General features: G+C 37.0%; 1 protein-coding gene across 1 annotated transcript; it reads right to left on the reverse strand.

Moving 5' to 3' along the window:
- Positions 1-8,349: 8,349 nt before the first annotated feature.
- On the reverse strand, positions 8,350-17,165 carry CHAMP1 (chromosome alignment maintaining phosphoprotein 1). The gene is made up of 2 exons (XM_034419319.3): positions 16,900-17,165; positions 8,350-12,073 (listed from the first exon to the last, which is right to left on the reverse strand). The coding sequence occupies exon 2, from the start codon at positions 12,045-12,047 to the stop codon at positions 9,000-9,002; it is 3,048 nt and encodes a 1,015-aa protein (XP_034275210.2). The 5' UTR covers positions 12,048-12,073; positions 16,900-17,165; the 3' UTR covers positions 8,350-8,999.
- Positions 17,166-19,194: the final 2,029 nt, after the last annotated feature.

The raw sequence follows: 19,194 nt of genomic DNA on the forward strand, positions 1-19,194 counted from the left end.
ATCCACATATTGACAGCGGCACGTATAGTGTACGCTCAGAATTGGAAATCCGAGATAATACCAACAGAAGAAAAAATAATAACAAAAATAAATGAATGCGCAGAGATGGATAAGCTCACAAAAGAGCTCCAAGATAAAGAGAACACTGACTTTTATTTAGTTTGGCAAAAATGGTACACATGGTTAGAAAGAAGGATAGGGCCAACAACATAGGACATTAGGAGAACATAACTCAAGAATTGTAGAAATAGATACATGAGATGAGCCGTAGGATTGTATAAATAAATGGTTAATATGTTTGTAGAAAGATACTGCTGAACTTCAATGAATATATCAAGGTATAAGCAAGTGAGTTTGTAAATAGTATGATTAAGGAAAATTGGTTAAATGGACATTAATCACCGATGCGAAGGTTTTCTAGAAGTTAGTTGATTGACTCTTTGTTAATGTATAAGTGTTTACATGTATTTGTGTTTTATGTTTGTTTATGTTAATAAAACTTAAAAAAAAAAAAAAGAAGGGATTCCACTGGCAGAAGAATGTCATTTTTGCCGATTTGTCATTCTTCTTGAAGTTCTTCCACTGTTCTGGCCACCTGCTTTGCTAACTCTTTGGAGCGGGCATTTGGGAACACAAGGGAGGGCTCGCAGAGAGGCACAGCACAACTCTGCTCAGATGTTCATAGGAATAGAATAGAATAGAATAGAATAGAATAGAATAGAATCAAATTGAATTGAATCAAATTGAATCGCGTAGAATAGAATAGAATAGAATAGAATAGAATAGAATAGAATAGAATAGAATAGAATAGAATAGAATAGAATAGAATAGAATAGAATAGAATAGAATTCTTTATTGGCCAAGTGTGATTGGACACACAAGGAATTTGTCTTGGTGCATACACTCTCAGTGTACATAAAAGAAAAGATACATTCATCAAGAATCATAAGGTACAACACTTAATGATAGTCATAGGGAACAAATAGGCAATCAAATCATATTAGGAAACAGTCAATATAAATTGTAAGGATACCAGCAACAAGGTTATAGGTCATACAGTCATAAGTGGGAGGAGATAGGTGACAGGAACGATGAGAAGATTAATAGTAATGCCGACTTAGTAACTAGTTTGGCAGTGTTGAGGGAATTATTTGTTCAGCAGAGTGATGGCGTTTGGGAAAAAACTGTTCTTGTGTCTAGTTGTTCTAGTGTGCAGTGCTCTATAGCGTCATTTTGAGGGTAGGAGTTGAAACAGTTTATGTCCAGGATATGAGGGGTCTGTAAATATTTTCGCAGCCCTTTTTTTGACTCGTGAAGTATACAGGTCCTCAATGGAAGGCAGGTTGGTAGCAATTGTTTTTTTCTGCAGTTCTAATTATCCTAGCAGAACAGTTTGAATCCAATCCAAGTGCAATGCCACAATAAAAAAGGAGATATAATCAAAACTTACCAAACAGAGGTGTTTTTCACATAATTTTACTACTGGTTTGCTGTGCACCGAAAATGTGACCCAGATTGTTGGGGCAATATGCTGGATGTGTAAAGTGAAAACCACCTAGAGAGGGCTGTAAAGCTCTATTTATTTATTTATTTATTGGTTCGATTTATATGCCGCCCTTTTCCGGAGACTCAGGGCGGTTTACAATGCGTTAAGCAATAGCCTTCATACTTTTGTATATACCTGCTTAGTAGGGCTTTCAGCCCGCCCCCAAGCGGTGTTCTTTTTTATACAAAATCAGCTTATTGCCCCCATAAACTGGGTCCTCATTTTACCTACCTCGAAAAGATGGAAGGCTGAGTCAACCCTGAGTCTGGTGAGATTTGAACTTGCAGTAATTGCAGGCAGGCTGGTGTTACTTAACAGTGCTTTAGTCTGCTGCGCCACCAAGGCGCAGCATATAGTAGACCAGTGATGGCTAACCTTTTTGCCATTGTGTGCCAAAAGCGGGGGGAGTGCGGGGGGGATGTGTGGGAGGTCGCGCGTGAGCATGCCAACACCCATAATTATATGCGCCCCGCCCCCGCACATGTGCACACTCATCCCCTGCTCCTCCCACACTTCCGTTTTTTGCTCTCCCTAGAGCCTCTCTAGGAGCCTGGGGAGGGCAAAAATGGCCTTCCTCACCCCCCCGGAAGCCCTCTGGAGGCCGGAAACTGCCCGTTTACCAACTTCCAGTGGGACCGGAAGGCCCGTTTTTTTGCTGTCCTCAGACTCCAGAGCCTCTCTAGGAGCCTGGGGAGGGTGAAAACGGCCTCCCCCCCTCCCAGGCTCTCTGGAGGCAGGAAACAGCCTGTTTCCCTACTTCTGGTGGGCTCAGAAGGCCCGAAAATCAAGTGGAGCTGAGCTCGGGTGCCCACCCATATGGTTCCGCGTGCCACCTGTGGCAGGCGTGCCATAGGTTTGCCATCACGGTAGTAGACTATATGAAGTGGTATATAAGTCTAACTGCTGTTGCTGTTGCTATTTTTTAATTGAAATAATAAAAGAATAATAGCCACAATAAGCTTTAAACTAGCCAGAAAGCATAGCATGATTATAGCTGTATTATGATCTTCATAAGCTGTTGTTGGTCCTTTAGGTATGATTCTCTTGCACAGCATGCTTTTAAACACTGGGTGCAAATGAAACTGTGGAAGATTTGTGATAAATGCAAGAAGAAAGGCACTCTATAATAGCAATCTGAGAATTAAAGTGTGGAGATAGAAAGGATTTCAGTAAAATATCTGAGGTAAATTTTTTGGGATAAATTAATAGAAAAATATTGGGGCATGGAATGAAATTTCTTTTTCATTTGCCCTGGTTTCTTTAAACTGACTAACCCCAGTTCCTAAGTAGGGAGTTATTGTTAAATGTCTGCAAGCTTTCCATAATATAGATGCTTATGGCATAAGTAACTAGTATATTTAATCTTGCTCACTTCAAAAGCTAGTACCAGCAATCTCAGTATAAAAATATATGACCAATACACTGAGCTACAACTGCTGTGTTCTATGAATAGTAATAATTGGCCAAAGACAAAAATAGGTGAATACATGTGCACCACTTTCCATTACAGATTTTGTATTCAAAAGTCACCTATTCATTATTTCCAATGGACCTTCATACTCATTATTGTCAATTATTTTTGGCATGACAATTTCTGAATGTATTTATAATTTATTTATTTATAAAAGAGTCCCTTGGGAGTTGGGCGGCATAGAAATGCGACAAAATAAATAAATAAATAATAAATAATAATTTTCCATCTTAAAGAAAATTCTTTAAGTTTTTGAATGAGTAACGCTCAAGATTTTTCGATGATAGCTAAGCCTATTGTTTTGGAAGTGTTAATATATTCTCTTTAGAAACAACTGAAAATAACATCATGAATAGGCTCCAAGGGTTTGCTGAAAATTGTAAAATAGGTATTTGAATTCTACATTTTAGTTTAAAACAATTTAAAAAATTATTTTAAATAACTGTCCAGCAATGCAATAGTAGGTGAACTTTTGTCCTTTAAAATATTGGTAATATTTTCTCTCTCTCTCCCCCCCCCCCTCCTCACTTTGCAGGGCTCTTGTAGGGAAAATAGGAAATATTATGTACGTTTCTCAGCTTGAGTTATTTATAAAAAATAAAGGCAGGATTAAATATGAGATATAATGAAAGAAAGAAAGAAAGAAAGAAAGAAAGAAAGAAAGAAAGAAAGAAAGAAAGAAAGAAAGAAAGAAAGAAAGAGAAAATTTATGGCAGAGGGGAATCATCATAATCTCTATCTCCCAGTGATGCAGTTCTATGAAAGAAAAGTATTACTATTTGTAAACATGTAATACCTGAAACAGGGTCATTCACAGAATGATCTACTATATGAACCCCTGGAGTCTTGAAAAAAATCATCTTATGTCAAGAGCAAGAAATAGGACTTTTTCTTTGTTGATCCCAGTATTATAAAACACTCTTGTTGGAAATACGCCTACACCTATGACTCTTCTAAATTAGATTCTTAAAATTGGTTCTTTAGAATAGCTTTTAGTTTAATTGAGATTGACTGTGGCTATTAAAGGAAGATTACAATCTTCTTGCCAATTCTCAGCAAATTTTGAAATTTTTACTATGAATTTGTATCTTATTTTTATTTTAAATGTTTAGATTTTAATATGTGAACAGTCTTAAAATAATTCTGCCATTGAAAGAACTAGAAGTGTTTTATATATGGTTATCCATATACCTTCTAAAGTATGTTACAGGTAGTTCTTGACTTACAACCATTTATTTAATGACCATTCAATGTTACAACGGCACTGAAAAATGTGACTTACAACCAGTCCTCACACAACCAATGCAATAGTCACATGATCAAAATTTAGTTGCTTGCATTCAGTATGTATTTACAATGGCTGTAGCATCCTGGGGTATGCGGCTATTAACAACCTTTGCAATCAGCTCCTTTTGCAAGCAAAATTAATTGTGAAAGCGGGATTTGCTTGAAGACCGCAGGGCACACTTAACAAATGCAGTGATTCACTTAACAACCATGGCAAAAAGGTCACAAAATTGGGTGCAACTCACTTAACAACCATCTTGCTTAACAAAAAGAAATTCTGATCTCACTTGTAAGTTGAGAACTACCTGTAATAGGCAGAGAACTTGCTTATTGTATAGCTATTAAAAATGTAGCAGACCAGTGGTGGGTTCTAACTGGCTTTACTACCAGTTCTCTTTGTGCGCATGCTTTGGGCAAGCGCGTTAGCAATATTCCCAGCTGAGGTGCGGCAATCCACTCTGCCGCACCTATCAGCTGGGCTAAAAATAAAAAAATATAAGGTAGGAATAACGCGGGGGCAGGCGGGAGGGCCAACTCCCAGACAAAGAGAACTGGTTCGGTGATGTCATATTGTCACCGCTACCGGCTCAGCCGAACTGGGCTGAACCGGGAGGAATCCACCACTGTAGCAGACCTTTCCATTAAAACACTCTGCATAGGCAGGTGCCAATCGGTGCTTTTGAGTAATTTGGTATCAAGAAATATTTTGCTTTCCCCACAATGTCCTGAAATCCAGGTTTAATCTGCCGATAAAAATAGGAGATATACAAGAGACTAAGGCCATCCACTCCTTCTGTTTGGCAAACTCCAATCTTTTCCTAAAGCCACATGTTTAGTCATAGTAAAAAATGAGTAGTAGTGTTATATATAGTCAGTCATAGGAAGAAACATCATTACATCTGAATTAATGCTCCATTGCAAACAACATATGGGCTGAAAGTAAAAGTTACATAGCTTGCTCAGTAGCTAAATATTAAAACATTCCATTTATATTCATTGTTTAGAAGCACTTACTGTTCCACAAAATTGAAGCCAATCTTATTTAGAATAAAGGATCTCTGAGTGCTTTTGAGAATACTTCTACAAACAGAAGTGGCCAGTAGTGAACATTCTTAAGTGTTCTGGCATTGCCTGCCTACGCATTCCTTTGCAACAAAATTCGACATTCTGATAAGTCTTTTGGATTCTGTTCACAGATAAAACTATTAAATGCCAAATAGAGAACTGATGTGCTATATATGAATTGTAGCACTAAAACTTATTTATTCAACCAAGGTGATTTTATAGCAGTATGTTAGATGTCAAAGGCTTCTGTTAAGTTTTTGTAGATTCCAACAGATTCCAAGAATTTTGTGTGTGTGTGTATAAAATGCTTGGTGCCTATGCACTGTGTGTATAAATATAAAAAATTCTAATTGTTTAGATTTTCTAAAATAATTGGTAATAAATTTTAAACTACTGTAGTGTATATAAAGCCTATTAACTGATGACTGAAAATATTCATGAGCTTATGGAGAATAAATGAGAAAACAAATATAGCTTCACAGTTGGTATATTTTTTTCAGTTATGCAATTTGAATTTAGATATTTTAGACAAACTTAACAAGCTATTGAGAGTTTTTATGAAATCGTTAGGCCCTTTTTGAACTGAGACAATTCCCACAACACTGTCAAACTATTTACTAAGACTATTACTATTATTCTTCTCTTCCTTCATATTACCTATCTCCTCCTACTTATGACTATAACCATGTTGCTTGTATTTTTACGATTTATATTGTTCTGCTTGTTTCCAAATATGATTTGATTGCTTATTAGTAACCTATGACTATCACTAAGTGTTCTATCTTATGATTCTTGATTAATGTATTTTCTTTCTTTTTCCTTTTATGTACCTGAGAGCATAAGCACCAAAGACAAATTCCTTGTGTGTCCAATCACACTTGGTCAATAAAGAATTCTATGCTATTTTAACATACGTATGCTCTGTTGGTGGTCACAGAAATTCCGGATTCTGTTAAAGGTTTTTAGAAGCTAAATTAACAATTTAATTTTAACAAATGAAGGCTTTTATAAGTTAATAATGTACATGAAATTTGGAATACTTAGGATACCTGATTCTAAGTCAACAGCCTCAGACTTTTAAAAATGTTTCGTATTATCTTAAGATGAAACTAATTTGGGGTGACATTGGACTCCTCAGCAAATATTTAAAAGGATTGGCCTTCTATGTTGAAAGAAGTTTTGACTTGGTCATACCCTCTGGTTGAATGTTCTTAATATTGTAAATAAGTTTTTAGCAAGTGTGTTAAGATTCAGATATCTGAATGTTTCATTGTATTCCTAAATTGTTATTACAGAATTACTACAACAGCAAACATTACATGGGAAACCTTTTTTCTTGGGAAAACAATTAAATAACCACAGTGCAGCCATTATTTTGTGTAGCTGGCTTGCTCTATTTTCTGGTCGTTATAAATAGTTTCACTCATTGCAATAAATCATGATTAATTGGTTGTATTGGTAATAAGCCATAGTGTAGTTAGTTTGGGCTTGTTTATTATATTAATTCAGCTATTGTGATTTGTAAACTATTTATAAAATAGTACAATGTGGATCCACCCAACTGTTAAATACAAAACACTATTAACAGAACAAACGATAATTGTTATTGGAAGAGTCAAAGTAAATCAGTTACATACAACAGCTAATACACTGCATGTGGTTTACAAATTGCAGTGGTAAAGTTCCACAATACACTAAATCAAAACCAAACAAATGACATTATTTAGTCAGTGTGTCAGATATCTAAGTATTTTTAAATATTTTAAAATTTAGGTATTTTAAGTATTTTTCTATTTTGTACTAATTAGGAAACAAACCACTTAGCTGTGGTGCAAGCCAGAAACTATATATCATGGATCTCTAGCAGAATAAATTAAAGATAATTGTAGCAAGCATTACAAGTAAATTATCACTTTTTATATAATTCATATATATAATTTATTAATTTTTTTTGCTGTCCATCTGATGTAGTGGGTCTGAGCCAAACTCCTTCACAAATATAATTCTTAAAAGCCAATCAATGGCTTTTTAAGACATGTTTTAGACATTGAGAATTGGTACACATTACTTTATTCTCATTGTGTAAATCCTAAATCCAATTTCTTTCATATCTTAACTCAGTGAAACATGACAGATTACTGAAATGGTTTTTAGTTTAAAATATTTGCAAGTTCTAGGCAAAAATCATGGGAACAAATATGGTAATGCTATAAAAGCTAAGATTACTTCTGCATTTTTTTTAATCCAATTATTGTTCAAAGCATAGTGATGCTGTTACCTAAGTATCTCTAGGTGCAAGTAGAGCTCTTACATAATCTTTAGGCTTTAACATTTAGCTGCATATAGTCTTTGACTACGTCAACATATACAAAATATGTCATTATCTCTTTCTATTAAAAAAATCCTGGTTTTGAAGTGACAAATACAATCCCTAATGAATGAAAGGCTGCTCACTAGCAATTTTGCAAATTCTTATGATTATGAGTTCTTCTTATGCCATTATGAACTTCTATACATTTTGCACTAGCAAAGTATCTTTGGTTTTATTTTTTGCCTATAAAGCTGTAATGTAAAAAAATAAATACGACTGCCTCTAGTAGTAAAAAATTATGTTTGGATTTAACTCAATATATCCAAGAGCAACACCAAGCACTAAAGTATCGAAAACTGTGATCTAAATGTTTTCTCATCTCAAAGTACATCAGCCAGAAACTCTAATCCCTCACCCCCTAAAAACATATTGAAGCCAGCAGCTCTGTACAAAGCATATTATAGGACAATATATACAGTACTAGAATTGTATTTTGCTGCTGCATCTGACACCATTTATATTGAAATTGTATACTTATTTAGAAAATTGAGATCATCTGTAATATTACTGAATGTGATATAGAATCTGAATTTGAATCAAGCAGCCCTGTATTACTGTAAACAATGCTGGAAATATGTCGATGGAACATCAGCTACACATACAAGTGAATAATTCCAAAACACAAATTTTTTTATTGTTAAATGAAAATTCCTTAAAAGCAAGACAACACATATACACTTCCAATACATTTGACGGTACTTTAGTTATTTCACACAGGTTGTGTTCCAAATACAGCAAGAAAAATCTTAACTATTTCAATAACCTAAGCAAGCAATTCATTGAAATGGGAACTCAAGTACATATTAAAAATCATAACAACATACAACTGCAGGCAAACAAGATAATTTCATGCAAGGTTTAATGTGATTTCATTTGGTGATGCCCCTGTTGTTTCAGGCTTCTCAAAATACAAAATTGGATTTGGTTGGATAAATTGCTAGAATTTCACTTTTCCAGCTGAATATTTTCCATTTTTATTCCTTTCTGTTTTAAAAGTGACATTCTGTGCAATCTAGAACAAGCTTATTAATTTGGCAGTAGTGCTGCTATTTTGGTAATTATAAAGGTTACATTGCAACACAGTTAAGCAAACACAAAACTGTTTAATTAATTAGTGTCTTAAATGCATTTAACGATGCATCAAATTGTTGCAATCACATTTACTGTATGCAGGCATAGTTTTATACACTGAAATTCAGCATCAGTGTCTTCATTGCCAATGCAATATATTTGGAATTTCTGAATTTTCAAAACCAAATTCATTCACTTTGCAGTTCATTAAGGAATTCTTTTGATGGTTCAGCATTCTCCTCTGGCACCTTACCAGCTTCTTCACTCTGCTGGCTCTGATTAGGTGGCTCAGAAGCAATTTCCAACTGTTTTTTATTGACTTCTTCACTATGGCGGCTTTGGCAATGGGTTAGATGTTTCTTAAACCCTCTAGGGAAATTCGACTCAAAATTGCAACGTGGACATTTAAGCAAACTCTGACTATGAGCAGCAACATGATTCTTAAGGTGAGATTCCAAAAGAAATGCCTTTCCACACACATCACATTTGTATGGGCTATGCACATTATGTTTATTAACCAAATGGTGCAAAACAGCTCCCTTTTTCATTGCCCGGCAGCAACAGATTTTACAATAGTATTTCCCTTTGCCACGCTTCATATATTTTGCTATCTCTTCTTCTGAGATGAAAGCTTCCTTCTCTTCTGTAAACTGCAACACACACTGAGGCTGAGTAGTAGTATCAACTTTAGTTTCTTTATTTTGGTCAAGAGACTCTGTTTCAAATTGTTCCTGATCACTATTGGATTCCTGTTCCTTTATGTCTGATGTTTCCATCTCAGTATTTCCACTTTCACTGCTATTTAACTCTGTATTAGAAATCTCTGGATTTTCTTTCTTGGCTTTCTTCTTTGGACAGGTATATATTTCTTCTGTAGGTTCCTTGGGTTGTATGGGCTGTTCTTTTGGAATTAACAAACTACTGAATGGATTTTCTCCTTCGGGAGGCTCAGTAAAGAAATCTTTATTACTAGATTCATTATGAGTTTGCAAGTCTGAAAAAACAGGTGCAGCAGGCTGACTGAAATCATTGATAGTTTTGTGAACTTCTGTGCCTGTTGCTTCAACTGGTTTGTGGGTATCTGTATTCTGTATTGGCTTCTGATCTGAAGGAATTGATTTCTGGATCTCAGGTGAAAGTGAATGTTTTGGGGGTTCTGCAAAGAAACTTTGTTTCTCAAGGGAATCGGGAGATGACTTCTGCAGTTCAGCAAAGGTACCATGTTTCTGGATTTCAGGAGAAACTGCAGGAGACTTTAGCAATTCATGTGAGAGACTAGGTGACTTCTGAGAATCTGAGAAGGGAGCATGCTCCTGAATTTCAGGAGAAACAGCAGCATGTTTCTGAGAATCTGGGAAGAAGGAATGCTTTGGAGCATCTGGGGAGACAGGAGTTGGTCTATGAGATTCTGAAAATACAACCTGTTTTGGGGTTTCGGGAAAAGGTATGTGAGCTTCATGGAAGAACGAACGTTTTTGTGTGTCTGTGGAAACAGGAGGTACAGATTTTTTGGATTCAGGAAATAGGGCCCGTTTTCGGGATTCAGAAAACAAAGCACGTTTCTGCAACTCAGAAGAAACAAAAGTAGTTGGCTTTTGAGTCTCTGGAAAGAAAGGAGATTTTCTGGACTCGGAGGAAAATTTCCAAGGATCAGGAGATACAGGAGGAGCAGGCTTACGTTGCTCAGAAAAGAAGGGCTGTTTCCAAATGTCAGATGACATAGGGGGGCCAGGTTTCCTCAGCTCTGCAGGCATTGGAGGAGGAGCAGGTGGTGCTACAGATGGTGATGGCCTCCATGTGTCAGGAGACAAAACAGGTTTCCAACCTTCAGGATAAACAGAAGAAATGGGTTTCCATGGTTCTGAGGAAGCAAGACTAGATTTTGGAGATTCAGGCATGGAGGTAGATTTCCAAGTATCCGGCATAAACTTCTGAGATTCTGGGGTCATCATATTTCCAGGCCTTCGGGGTTCTGAAGCAGGTTTCCTGGGCTCAAGTGACATTGATGAAGGTGGTTTTGGGGACCAAGGTGAAATAGTGATAGATTTCTGCTGCTCATGTGAAATACTACCAGCAGATCGCCAGGTTTCTGGAACAGGTCTCCAGGGATCTGGAGACAGTGGAGGGTCAGGTTTACGTGGTTCAGGTGAAAGGGCTGAAGCAGGCCTCCTCATTTGAGAAATATGCCTACGAGGTTCTGTGGATAGACCAGCAATAGATTTCTTAAGCTCTGGAGACACAGCTGGTGAGTGCCTGCGGGGCTCTGGAGACACAGCAGGGGAGTGTCTACGGGGCTCTGGAGATACAGTTGGAGAGTGCCTGCGGGGCTCTGGAGACACAGCTGGAGCAAATTTCTGTGTTTCAGACATAACCACAGGTGGAGATGCAGGCTGAGCAGACTTTTGGGACTCTGGCGATAGAGGTGGGATGGGTTTCTGTGGTTCTGAAGATATAAAGGAAGGTTTTTCTGATTCTACAACAGGGAAGGATTTTTGTGTTTCAATGTATGTAGGTGTCACAGGTTTCTGTGGCTCTAATGATAAAGCAGGGAGAGATTTTGGTATCTCTGCAGTCTCTACTGAAGCAGGCTTCAGTGGTTCTGGAGTGACAGAAAGAGGGGGTTTCAGTGTTTCTGAGGACACAAGTGGAACAGGAGTTGGAAGTTCTGGTACAACAGGAGCAGGTTTTTGTGCCTCCAAACATGCAACCGAAACAAATTTCTGATGTTCAATGGTTGTTGCTGAAGTAGGCTTCTGTGTCTTGGAATGTAGTCCCACATCAGACTTTAGCAGTTCAGGGGGAGCAGGCTTTTGAGAATCGGGAGACCCAGTACATTTTTGTGTTTCAGGAGACTGAGAAGGCTTTTGGGGTTCCACAAAGACAGGCTTTTTGAGGGATTCAGTTTCCAACACACTTTTCTGGTTTTCCTTCTGTTTGTCTGATAATGAGTGTTGTGCCGTGATATGATAATAGACATTACAGTACATTTTGCTGGTAAAAAAGCATTTGTGGCAGTGGAATAGCTTTGCACTTTTCTGGTAAAATATAAGTTTCCCCAATCCTGCAGTATCCATTTCATCACAGAACTCAGGGTGAATAGTACCCATATGAATTTGTATGTTCTCATAATCAGAGCCTCTGAAATTACAGTGATCACATTCTAGGTGTTCTGTTGTTTTATGCAAAATCTTCAACATGTCCATTTTTCTACTGTCAGCTTGCATAACACTACACATGTTCCAAGCTGCAAACTGCACTATACCTGAAATAAAAGGTTTTTTTAAAAGATTAGTTCATAGATTTTTAAAATATAATTTGACTCTTAAATGATTGCTCAATTATTGTTAAAATATATATATATATTAATGACAGCCCACCCAAAGAAAAAAATTAACTGTTATACTTCCACAACCCAACTAGAGAGGAACATGTTAATATTGTCAACCTTTCATTCTGTATACAAAGTTTTAATATAAATCTCTCCACTGTTTACAGAAGCATCAACATGAATTTAAGCTGTTTTTACCAGCTCCACAGGGCTTACTTCGTTGCAGAAAGACTAAAAAGCAAACATTGTATAAAGAACACCCAGCTAGTTCTAGTCTCTAAAAGAAAAAGAAAGAAGCTATTATTAATAGATTGCTCTTTATCCATTGATTTAAATACGTGGGTTGTGAATTAGATTTAAGAATGTTGTTCTCAATTTGCCTGTTGATGTACTTTATACTATTTTTGGAGGGGGTCATATAAGCAGCCTGATTTAATGTTCCATAAACAAATCCCAGATGGATTAATATATAACAACTAATTTTATGTTTGCAACTTGCACTCAATACCAACTATATTTAAAAGTATTATATTTGATTTAAAATAGTGAAACATATTTTGATGAGACCTTATTTCAGAATTGGCAATTATAGCTAAAAAACCAGATTATTTATTTAATGTTTATATTGCTTCAAACTTATCCAACTCTATTATAATGGATACCATAGTGCTTATTAGCACAACATAGCAGATTCACAAGGCATAATGGAGATGGAAGGGAAAAACAGAGTGTTGGATTGCAGAAATAGAAATCTACTGATGCTATGTTAAAAATAATAAAAAATATCTAAATTATTTTCTGCAATTATATACAATGCATGGTTTTATTATTCAATATATATTACACAATGTGTACTTATCTTCTTCAGAAGGTAAGTAATATATACTTCACATTATTAATGTACACTCAAGTTAAGTGGAACTTGAGACTATATGAACACTATATACTATATAGACCAGACACTGTATCTGATTGGATGTTCATTGCTTATCTGATAGTCTTATTTCAGCATTAATAAACATTTCATGTTAACCAAATGACCTTTGCACCATAGCCTTGCTTCAGATTCAAAAGAACATCAAAATGGTCAAAAGCTTTTGAATTTTTTGTTCTCCTTTACAGAAGAAATACTGTTTCTTTTACACAGTTCATCCATTTAGAGATTAAAGCATTTAAGAGTTTAATTTACAGAAAACAACTGTAAACAGTTTAGTTTACAGAGAACAACTGTAATGAGCACTTTCAGTTACATTGCTATTTATAATGGTTTTGCTGAAAATTAGTGTTTACTTGCGGTGTCCGGCAAAAAATAGCCCATATAGGTTTGCTTAATGACTGCAGCATTTGCTTAACAACCACCATATAAGTCATAAAGGTGGACTGGAGTCACGTGATGATCCATTTTATGACCATGACTTAATTCCATAATTGCCAGGTTCATTTATAGTCATAAATTGAGGACTATCTGTAATAATAATAATAAAAAAACCCTGCCCAGTTAAACTTTTTAGATTGTTTTTTTTTTAAAATCAGACTGTATTTGGAAATTATACTTCAGTTTACTTTTTTGTTGTGACAAATTTTTAAAAGATTAATTTTAGTATCTTGAATGTTATCATAAGCAATAAAATAATGCAGCCATCTGGAGAAACAGCATATAGATCGTCTAAATATGTGAGGCTGTATTATGTGCAGAGGACAATTGGACAGGAATTGCTGGTAGTGGTAGACGAATACTCAATATCTAATACCTGAAAATGTTTCCAATAAAATCTATGCTATTTTGGCACCATCAAATTAATTCCCACATGTTGGCTCAACAGGTTTAGAAATGGCAGGGTTCAATGCCCCAAACATTTCTTTCTTTGCAGATTGGTAATTGATCTGCAGCTCAATTTCTGAGTCCTCTGGAAAATCAAATAAACTGTTTCAGATTATGAGCTGTAAAATACTAGACAATATTTTAACCACATTTGCCTTATGGTTAGCTTTTAAAATATAATTAAAATGTTTTGAAACAGAGGGATAAATCTGTTTTTTCCTAAGGAGTTTTTGGGGAGAGGCAAAATGTTGAGAATAGTAGAAAGGTGTGCAATATTATACTTTAAAATATTTTAAATATTTGCTGTATGCTGCTAAACTATGAGTATATAATATCATTTTTGCCTGCTTAGGTAAACATTTAAAAACAGAATACTGTATCTGAACATCAACACTGCAGTAAATGAAAGAAAGTTATATATTTCAAATTTTAATTCTCCATGAGATTTTTTAAAGACTTGGTTTAAAAAAAAAAGATAAACCTCAGAAAATACATTTATAATGTAAGATATGTCAGACTAACTTTCCGAATCATTATCATTTTCTACTTTTTTTCTTATTTATTCTGAAGATTTGTCTACTCTATACTGAGAATAGTTTCTGTTCCTTCATATTACTTTAATTCTTGTGATGGGGTAATTTCACTGCATAGAATAATGTATTTCATTATCTTTACGAATCATTTAAAACAAAATTAGAAAAGATTTAGTTTTCCCAAAGTTTTCAATTTTTCAGAAAACAAACAGAGGAATTTGATACAGAGGAATGAAAGGAAGCCCCATTTTCCTTGTATTCCTCTGTATCAATATGAAAATTGATACAGGGATATATCTAGTCTTAAAATTAATATTTTATACTGCAAATAGACTTGGGAAGAATGGAAATTTTTCACATAAGCAATACAAGGTTTGAAATTTCCAAGTGGTAATATCTAGACAACCTCGATCTCAAAAAAACTTAAGTACTGTAAACCATCCTAGTTAGTGCTTTACTGGGAGACTGCCTATAAACTAGATTAGGAAATCATGAAAACATCCTAACAGATAGGAAAGGCAAACCTCAATTCTGCACAAAAGAAAAATATTCATATCCGTGTAGCCACTAAGAATAATTTAAGGAACATTTTAATCAAGTTTTCAAGACTCAACCATAAAGAAATAAAGTAGTAATTTTTTGTGCATATGTATGCACACCTTGGGAATCATTCTTCATTCTTAAGGACTATCTAGACAACTCCCTGCATTTTCCTTTTTTAAAAGTGGTTTGTCCTTGCTTTCTTCTTAGGGCTGAGAGGAAAAGTTACCTATCTGGCTTTGCATTTAAAACAGGACTAGAATTAGTGGTTTTCTGGTTTTTAGGGAAATGCAAAATATTGTATACAAATTGTTTCAAGGGCAGAACAGTCAGTTTTGAAAAGTTCAGGCCCTACTAAAATATACATAGTTGAGGCTGGATCCATGCCGGGAATAAAATGGGGTTATTTTAATCTGAGCAGATGTAGAGATGGGGAACAAGGATACTGGTGGTTAAAAGAGGGAGTAAAAAGTGCTAGGAAAGTCAGGGATTTGCAGCCTGGTGGGATATGCTGTGCTAAAATATGGACAGAGCATGAAGGAAGGGAAGAAAAGTCAAGGGAAGATCAGAGGTGGACGAGTTCGTGGGATATGCCATGTTGGACACTGGTGACAACCTGGGAAAGGGAAAGTAAGTATTGGAATGATGGGGGTTACATGAGATATGACCCATTGAAAACTGATGAGGTGGAAGGAGGTTCGACCTAGTCTCTCACCTGAAATTTGCTTCCCCCAAACCCAGAATAAATAAAAGCATTCCAGGTTCAGTTCTGCCAAAACAAAGCTGAAGTTCAGCAAAAGTGCTGGCGTTTGACATTTGACCTTAGCTTTTGACTTCTTTCACCATTTCTGCAAGTTACATTATTTTAAAAAAAGCCAAGTACTCAGGTCAACATAATTTAGTGTTTATATACCCGATTCTGCAGAAAGTAACATTTCTTTTTAAAACAATCGATACGTGTGGTTAAAAATAGCTGATGGAAGTAGGTTTAAAGGTTTTTTTTCCCCCCATATGTAACGGCAACTGATCCTAAAATATTTTTGACTTCGCCTAAGAGTAATTTAACATATAATTGATCATATATGCATGATAGTTTAAACCAGAGGTCTTCAAACTTGGCAGCTTTAAGGCTGGTGGACTTCAACTCCCAGAATTCTCCAGCCAGCATAGCTGGCTGGAGAATTCTGGGAGTTGAAGTCCACCAGCCTTAAAGCTGCCAAGTTTGAAGACCTCTGGTTTAAACGCTGCCTGAATCCTTGTGCCCTCCAGATACGCTAGACTAGAGCTCCCGCGTTGGTTATAACATGGCTCACCAAGAAGAACGAGGGGAGCTCTAGTCTGGCGCAGCCGAAGAGCCCCCAAAGCCAGAAAAGGTTTCTTACTCGCTGGATGCAAGAGAACATGATGTAATCTGACACCATTCTCCCCCACCCCACCCCCACCCCCACCCCCCGTGTCGGAAATCTTATCAATCGCGCCGTCCGGTTACATTTAAACTCATATTGAATTCTAGCAGGGATCCGATACGGCCCTGCATTGAGGGAGGGGGGGGGGTAGCGCTCCCGCGACTCCTGAAGAGAAAACGGGAGGGAAAAAAAAAAAAAACAGCGCCTGAACCTGGGCAGTTTGCGTACAGAACGCGCTCTGGACGGAAAAGCGAAAGGGACAAACCTGGCGCGGTGGGAACGCGAAAAGCGGAGTAGGGCGGGACGGGGGGAGGGTGAGGTGCGGGAGGGAGAGGGAGACTCAGAGCCACGCTGAGTCCGAGCCTCGCAGAGGCGACCTTCCCGATTCCCTTTCCCCCAGAAGGTTAACCGACCCTCCTTCCCGTTGCCAGGCAAGCGAAGGGCAATCAATATACCTACCAGGAGAAAACGACAGTTTACGGAGGAGAGGGGAGAGAGACAGACGCTCTGACCGAACAGCCTGTCGACAATGGCGACAGACTCTACAGAGCAGGGAGATGGGGGCGGGGAGCGGGGGGCGACCGCAGTGGATGGGACAAAGAAAAAGTGGGCTGACGCGACCGAAGAGCCGTTTGTTGATTGGCTAGCGGCGCCCACTTGATTTCCCCCAACGGCGGCGGCTTGGAAATTGCCCCTCCTCCGCTGTGAAGCTTGGCGCAGGCGTCAGGCAAAAGAGGACAGCGCCCCCTGAGGGCGAAGGAAGCTCGCGCGCCTTTTGATGGGTGGCTGGGTAGGTAGATGGGAGGCAGTGCCGGGTCGTGTGAAGCGTGCCTGTTCAGCCCGTGGGTTTGTTATGCTCACGGGGTCAGTGTATTCTGGGGACCCTGAGCATTTGGGTTCATGAAGTCGTATTTAGGAATCGTACTGAGCACCTCGTGTGAATGCCGTCGTAGTAATGGCCATCAGTTTGGAAGCTTTTAAAAAAACGATGAGAGAAAATGAAGAATAAGTTTTTCTCGAGGAATATTATTATTGATGAAACTCCTCATGAGCTGAATACATTTGAATCCAAGTATCCTAAACAAGGCTTGCCATGCACCAAGGCAAGATACTTAACGTTTCATTGGTGAATTCACTAGTATTTAATTGGGGCTCTATTCTCAAATTGTATATGTATGAATGAGGTGCTAATTAATGCTTAAAAGCCCATTAAAGTTTATACCACAATAAATTTTAGTGTTTTAAATTCACTCTGCTTTGGTAACTTCGCACAAAACAATTTTACACAATGAAGATTTGACTGGCTTACCACCAGTGTGCCTCTAGAACCTGCCATTAAAAAAAATGAACATGACAAAAATGGGGGGGGGAGGGAGTTTAAATATATTTTAAAATTAAAGCTAGGGATTTTGTCCCATCTCTTAACTATTCAACTGCAACCTCATGCAGTTTTACAAATGCAATATATTCAGAGTGCAAGTGTGGCTCATGCTCTAGAAAAGTTTGTTTGTTTAGTTTGATACATGAATCCAAAATTGTGGCTTATAGCAAATGAATTAGCAAGCATATTGTGCAAATGCAGGAAATTGTATACAGGTGGTCCCTGATTTACAACCACAATTGTCAAGGGGTTGGATGGAATCAAGTGAGCCTTCAAGTGACAATGCCTGATTATATTAACATTTTTGCTGTGGTTATTCAGTAAATCGGACTTCCTCTATTGACTTTGCTTGACAGAAACCCACTGGGAAAGTTGCAAATGGTAATCATATGACTGCAGGAGGCTACAACCACTATAAATGTGCAGGTTGCCAAGAACCCAATTTTTGATAATGTGATGGCAGGGGGTGCTGCAATGGTCATAATTATGAGGACTGGACATAAGTCACTTTTAACACTGTCATAGTTTTGAATGGTCACTCAATGAATGGTCATAAATTGAGGACTACGTGTATCAAGGCTGGCTTTCATGGTGTGAGCATCAATCCAATGGCAACGAGTTCCATACCCAATTAGTCCGGAAGCTCATCACCTTTGGACCAGCAAATTGAGGGGGTGGTGGTTAAACCTTAGTAAATGGATTAGCATAATGTATTAAGCCAATCTATTTAGGACTGAATTGTAAGGAAATAAATTCAGGGAAAAGGAAAGAAAATCTGGTTTCATGTATCACTCAAGAAAATTTAAAAGATAATCTCAGAATTCTGAATAAGGACTAATTGCTACATAGAAACTCCATTTCAAATCTGGAATAAAGTAAAAGCCTACACATTTTTTAAAAAAAAAAGACAGCTGTATTTTCCAAGGCTTGTAAAACTGGTATGGCCACAGTTACTATGGTTAATTTGGTTTTACTTTTCCTTTAGGTAAAGAGGGTTATCCAGTTTTTTTTTGTGACTAAAGCATAGTCTGCTGACCTCTGGTGGCTGACAACTTTACAATCAATAGTAAACTACTAGAACTGAAGTACCGTACAGATTGGTCTGAGAAATTAGATACGCCTATTAAGAGATGTTTTTTCTCTTTTACTTAGATAAAACATTAAAAGAAAAAGTATGTGTCAGTGTAAACAAAACAATATTCAAAGTGTAGAAGTCACATATATGTCTGGACCTGAGAATTATTGTAAGTCCCTTTTAAAAATATGCTATGATTTATTTTATTTATTTATATCCCACCTGTATTATTTTTACAAATTAACTGAAAGCAGCAAACATATCCAACACACTTTCCTCTTCTTATTTTCCCCACAAC

The sequence above is a fragment of the Pantherophis guttatus genome, chromosome 5 (genome assembly GCF_059756535.1).
Source record: "Pantherophis guttatus breed Tessera chromosome 5, ASM5975653v1, whole genome shotgun sequence".
NCBI lineage: Eukaryota > Metazoa > Chordata > Lepidosauria > Squamata > Colubridae > Pantherophis > Pantherophis guttatus.

Bases quoted from the DNA above. Each gene is read 5' to 3' on its own strand.
- CHAMP1 (XM_034419319.3), bottom strand. From the start codon at position 12,047: ATGTGTAGTGTTATGCAAGCTGACAGTAGAAAAATGGACATGTTGAAG.